Source organism: Hyperoodon ampullatus (genome assembly GCF_949752795.1).
Source record: "Hyperoodon ampullatus genome assembly, chromosome: 5".
Classification (NCBI taxonomy): Eukaryota; Metazoa; Chordata; class Mammalia; order Artiodactyla; family Ziphiidae; genus Hyperoodon; species Hyperoodon ampullatus.
Window position 1 is genome coordinate 143,127,872 of NC_136918.1, and position 6,015 is coordinate 143,133,886.

At 52.9% G+C, this 6,015-nt stretch overlaps 1 protein-coding gene across 1 annotated transcript; it reads right to left on the reverse strand.

The window, feature by feature from the left end:
* Positions 1-236: 236 nt before the first annotated feature.
* TFF1 (trefoil factor 1) lies at positions 237-4,968 on the reverse strand (the record flags this gene model as incomplete). Its single annotated transcript, XM_079705303.1, has 3 exons — positions 237-301; positions 1,673-1,825; positions 4,893-4,968. 3 exons carry the CDS (start codon positions 4,966-4,968, stop codon positions 237-239), a joined length of 294 nt encoding a protein of 97 aa, XP_079561429.1.
* Positions 4,969-6,015: the final 1,047 nt, after the last annotated feature.

Consider the following 6,015-nt stretch of genomic DNA (forward strand, 5'->3'; position numbering starts at 1 on the left):
AAAGAGAAGCCAAAATTTCTCTGCACATTCTCCCATGAAGGTCACGGCACACGCATGACACATATACTATTGCACACACACGTATGCTGCCCTGTGCGTGTGCTGGGGTCCCCATCCTGGTGTTTCCGCGTGTGCAGTGTATCTCCTGGCCCCCGGGGCCTCTGTACTTACTCGTCCTGGTGGCCAAGGGTTGCGGGTGGGGGATGGATGTGCTGGAAAATTGGGAAAAAAACTGGTCACGCAGAGGGCGGTACCTCCTTCTGGGGACCAGGTGGCTGGGGAGGGCGGGAGAGCGGGGTTCCTGGGACCCCAGAGACAAGCTCTGGGAGGAGGTGTCCAGGAGCATGCCTGGCTGAGCTGAGCTCCCTGGAGCAGGGCTGACTGCCCCGGGGGCACTTGAGGCCGCTCAGCCCAGCACTGCCCACCAGGGTGAGGCATCTGCCCAGGTCCAGGCAGGTCTGACCGGCTCCCTTCCATCTTGCCTGTGTCGGTGATAAGGGGGCACCGTGGCCTACATATCTCCCACCCCACCCCCATTTTGTTCTATTTTCCAGTTTGGAGCTCAAGAGTGGGGGGCCAGGCGGGTGGGTGTTTCCTCAAGACGTCAACCCGTGCCGTCCTCTGCAATTTTTTTTATTATTAACACTTGCAGACACTTTGTGATGGATTTGATCTCCTAAGTCAGTTTCCATCTGGGGAAAGTGAAGAAATTGCCAGGCAATTTTTATTATTACCACCATGAATACGTAAAGAATGTGAGTAAAGTTTGGTGCCTGTTTTCATGATTTGACAAGGATGTGGCTCCGAGTTGCTTCTGAGACTTTGCAACCCAATGGCCTTCTGCACTGACGCCGATGGCTGATATCCATCGAGAGAGCCTAACACAATTACAAGTCACGCTCTCCTCTGGCCCAAGATAGCCTGAGTTAATGTGTAATCCACGATGAGAACCCAGAGGTGCAAATATCACGTTCCTCTCTCAAAGGGAAAATCCTTTCTATTTTTTAAAAGAAGTACCAGCACAGAGTAACATTTATCTCTTTTAATTTTTAGGCTAATTTGGGGTACGAGGAATCAGAGCAGTCAATCCAGGCAGTGAGTTCAGGCTCAGAGGACCCCGAAACATCTGGCCAGAGATGGAGTTAAGACCCCGGCGCCGGGCTGATGCCATCCCCACCGGAAAAGCGTCTAAAATGGACACTCCTCTGCAAAGGGGAAGTGTGGGAAAGAAGAGACGTGTTAGCAAGAACAAGTATTTTCTTTCACTTTTAAATAATTACAGAGAATTTGCTTAAAAGCGTGACCGGGAACATTCTTTAGAAAACAAACATTGTCTTTATATTTTGTCATTTTTTCCACTCCCCACCCCCAAGCAAGCGATGAAGCGTGTTACCAAGGACAATGCTTCACAGATCTGTGGTTAGAGATGTGAAGAAAAGCCAGGAAAAAAATAGGGTGCCTCACCCAATGGGTCTTTCACCCCTGTGTTTCCATCCCCCAGCCCTGGATTCAGACTGATTTAGGCAAAACCACTTCTTTCTAGTCACCCCTTGGCCATGACTCTGGGTAAAAACACAGCTGGCAATTCGGAGCAGGGTCCCGTGGTCCCATGTGGTTTTTTTTTCTCACTAATTCTGGATCTTCAGACCCCACGATGTTGTCATGGCCTTACCTTCTGGAGGTTCATGAACTGCCACAGGATGGAAGCACCAGGGGACTCCAAAAATGTGGTCATCAAAGCAGCAGCCTTTATTTTTGCACTCCGTACGTGTGATACGGGGGGGACCACAATTTGCCCTTTGATGGGGTTCCATCTGACACGTCTCTGAAAGTATATGGGCCAAGAGGTGAAGGTATGTGGCAGGCTGAACCCCTCCCTGTTATTACCCACACTCCAGCTCGCTTCCTTTCCCCAATTAAATCAGCAGCCAGCGGAGCAGTTGATGTAGACCCAGGGCTCCCCATACAAGAGGAGACCCTGCCCTCATTTCCTGATGCGAAAACACTGAAACTCTGGGAAGATGCAAGGTGCCTGGGATTTGTAAACTTTGCACCTACCTAGATAATCTACTCATTTGCTCATTAATTTCAACAATTATTAAACTTTATTCACTCAATCAATAAATATCTGTGGAGCACCGCGTGTGGGTGCTAGAAACAGGAGCCGGCGCAGCAGAAATAGACAGGGATCTATTTATCCCCTCAGGGATCAAGTTCATGCCAGGCCCTGTGCTGGGTGATAGGGACCCAGAAATTAAAAATAGAGACGTTGTTGTTAAGAAGCTAACAGTCTGACAGAGGCGGAAGCTGAGCAAAGGTACAAAACGGCACAGTGCAACCAGCCGTGGGCAGGCCCAAGAGGGGAGAGTGACAACAGGCTGAACAAAGCAAGGAGGGCTTCCTGTCGGAGGAGGCTGACCAGGTGAGGACGAGGCAATGGGTGCTCCAAGCAGAGGGAGTAGCTCATTCAAAGGTGGTGGAGAGAGAGAGCAAAGTGTGTTCGAGGTGAGATGGAGAGTCGGGGTGGGGTAGTCTGGGGGAGCCAGGCTGAGGGCTGGAGTGGATGACTTCAGCCCAAGAGCAAAGGGAGCCACTCGGAAGCTTTAAGCAGAGGAGTGACGACATTGACCCAAAGTGGAGAACACTTGCGGGCGGCTAACGGCTCCAACGTGTTCTGGATGCAAGGTCGGTAGGGTCTGAACTCAGGGCCACAGTGTAGGGCTCTGAGAAGGCATACTGCTCGGACCGGGTGGTGGGCGGGTTGAGGCAGGTAGCAGAAGAGGAATCCGGAACCCCTACCCGGTCTTGGGGGGGAGGGGGATGCTTCGAAGGTTAGGGGCTGTGCTCTGCACGTGGGCTCGGCATGCTCGTGGATGAACGCCACCAGCTGGGCTCCAGAGAGAGGCCTGGCCATGTAGCCGCTCCATCCACTCCCGGACCAGACTCTGTTCCCGGGTGAAGGGGATGAGCAGCCAGGCCTTGGGAGTGTGGGTGGTAAAGAGCCTGGGAGGGAAGGAGCCGGAACGGAACAAGGAGGACCGAGATTCAGGGCAGATGTGGTCACGAGCTGGCCTTGACCTGGAGCATCTCGCTCTCAGAAAAAGGCAGTCCAACCAAAGACAGATAGATGCCTGGCCTCTCCTAGACTGAGAGGCAGGATGCTCGCATTCGGTCCCTTGTGAAGTCCAGCTGAGCATCCTAAAGCGGAGCCCGTCACTCGAGCTGGTCTTTGTGGGTTTTTGTATTGACATCTGAGGATCGCCTCCAGCTTTCTTTGAAGAAAAGGTTCTGTGGCTTTGCAAAAAGACGTGCGTCCATCTCCCACTGGCAGTGCAGACTACTGGGGACATCAAACCCCCCCAGTGTCTGGCCTCCCCGCCGTAGAGAGAAGGTGGTCATTGCCCACTCCACCGGGCAGGGTGGTGAGGAAGGTCAAGACAGGCTGTGTGTGCAGAGCTTGGACCACAGTTCTTTTGTCCTTTCTCTCCCTGCAGGATGTGAGGCAGCAGCCAGGGGGAGGGGCAGCGGGCTGCTTTGCTGGGTCACCTGACCCCCTCCCAGCTGCCCTCCTAAACGGGAACTGAAGATTTCCAAGGGTTCTGTCCTCAACAGGAGTCCATCTTGCCCACTGTTTTCTGTTGCATAACAGGACTAAATGGAAATGATTTCCAGCCAGGGCTACACTTGTAATTGGATGGAGTTTTCTAGTTTTCTGTTGTCACAGGATCTCTGACCCTGTGAGAACCATAGAGAAAGGTTGAGCCTTGGGCCACAGGGCAGGGGCCAGTGGGTGGCCAGCAGCTGGTGTGGAGAGTGGGGACCAGGGCTAGGCTGCCCAGCTTCCTGGAAGCGGACAGTGCAGTGGGCAGAGCTGGGGACTGGGGTGCCAGGGAAGATGCAGACGGACCGGGGTGCGGCCGGGTGCAGACCACCCTCCTGCATCCCCACAGGAGGTCATACCTCCTTTCAGGTCCGAGCCCCGTCCCTCCTCCTTGCCTTAGGCTGTGGGGCCTTCCTCCCCCTATCCCCTCCTCACGTGCCTGGTCCTCTGTTCCTGACATGCGAGGTCCTTGGAACGTGTCCAGAGATACATGGGAACCATCCTTTGACCTCCCTTCAAACCTCTATCAGAATCCTCATTTTGAAACCTTTGGAAAATCCTTCTCCAGCCCTCTCCCTTTAAAAGTGTATCTACCAATAATAAACAACGTTTATTCAGCACTTTGTAGCTTTTCCCAAACATCACCACACTTAATTTTGTTGACAACCCTCTAAAGCTGAAGGTTGACCCTGTTCTGCAGATAAAGGATTTGAGACACAAACCCGTCCAAAGGAAGCAATAGTGTCCTCCCTCCTTAATTCTCTCTTTGGTGACACCCATGGACTAGGCACTGATGGGACACAGGCACCAATGGGACAGGTGGTCTGGGTTCCATGGAACAGGGGGCCCAGGAGAGCCCACAGAACCTGCCAGCGGGGTTCCCAGGGGACGCCCGTCCTCAGAAGAGGGTCTTAGAGGTCTGTGTGGACCTTGAGTGGGTCCAGCCCCAGGGGGTTGGCTTGGGCATTTGGAAGAGCTATTCTTATTCCCAACATCAAAGATAGCTCTTTGAAATGTGACACTTAAGAGACCCAGAATATTCTAGCATCAGTACTGAAGAGAGATGCCGACCGAGGCCGGTACTTTCTCACCGCAGTCCCCAAAGCTTTCACGGGCCCCTCCACCCTGCTGCTATCTTCGCCTGTTCTGCTTTCCAGAATCTTTCCAGGGTCTAGAACAGCCCCTGGCACAAAACGGCACTTGGCTCAAAAGTACATTGTAAAACCATGACTCCCAGAGATGGACCCCTGCCCCGCGTGCCCACCACAGAGCAGGAACGGGGGTGTCTTACCGGCCTCGCCCTGAGCCAGGCTGCTGAGGGCCAGAGCAAAGACCATGACCAGGACGCAGGTCACCTTGGGCTCCATGGCGGCTATGATCTTCCTCCTCTGTCCAAAGGAGACCACCGTCAAGGATGAGTGTGCCTCCTGGCCCTCGATCTTATACCACAGGCTCTGTTTGCTTTTTAAAGAGGGTCAGATAACGTTTGCCTAAGGAGGGCCCCTACACCCTACAGTCCAAGTAATCTCCACTGATTAAAAGGTGTTTCCTAAACACAGCCAAGCCAAACTGACAAGTTTGTTGATAGAGAAAAATGCTATATTGCACGGTTATCTTTGTTGAGGGAGTTGAGATTCAGAAAGTCCCTCTCTTATCCTGTGGCAGTCTCCTCGGTCACGACCTGGTCCAGTGCCTGAGCTTTTCGGAGACCCTCCTGCTAAGTCAACAGTACACTCACTGGAGAGTGAGTCATAGGCGAGATGCCCATGCCAGGCACAGTGTATCAACAATGGCTCACTGGTCCCCCATGGCTATTCAGGGACGGACAGGCAGACAGGGGCAAGTGAAGCCCACTGGCCCAGCCTGGTCCTTTCCAACTGGGCATGCAACTATTTCCAATGGCTTTAAGGATCCATGTGCCTGGGCAAAATGACCTGGAAATACCAGGAACTGGACTTCAAACTTCTTCTTTTCTTCTCTCGTCTGTCTTGTCAGACTTTTCCATGGCAAATTGGTACATGAGCAAAGCACCCTTAGGTCCTTCAGCACCCTGGCCCTGTCCAGAGAGCCATGCCCTTCCTGTTGGCATGGACACTGAAAACTCACAAATGTTCAACATCCCACTTAAAGGAACTGTGAGAGCATTTTTACTTATTTACCTAAATTAATTAATTAAATTTTTTTTTTGGCTTTGCTTTTTCCTTTCCCAGTGGAGTCCTTTTCACAGTGAGGGTGTGTGTACGAGAGCTGACGTGACACTGATGAAGTAGCGGTCTCTCCCTCTAGCAGGGGCCCTGCATCTGGCGGGGGCGGGGGGCCTCCCTCTCTCAGGTCCTTGCAGTGCAGCCTCCCTGACCCTGTACCTAAAGGGCCACCTCCAACCGCAGTGTCCCAGGTCCCTCCCCTGCTCTGCA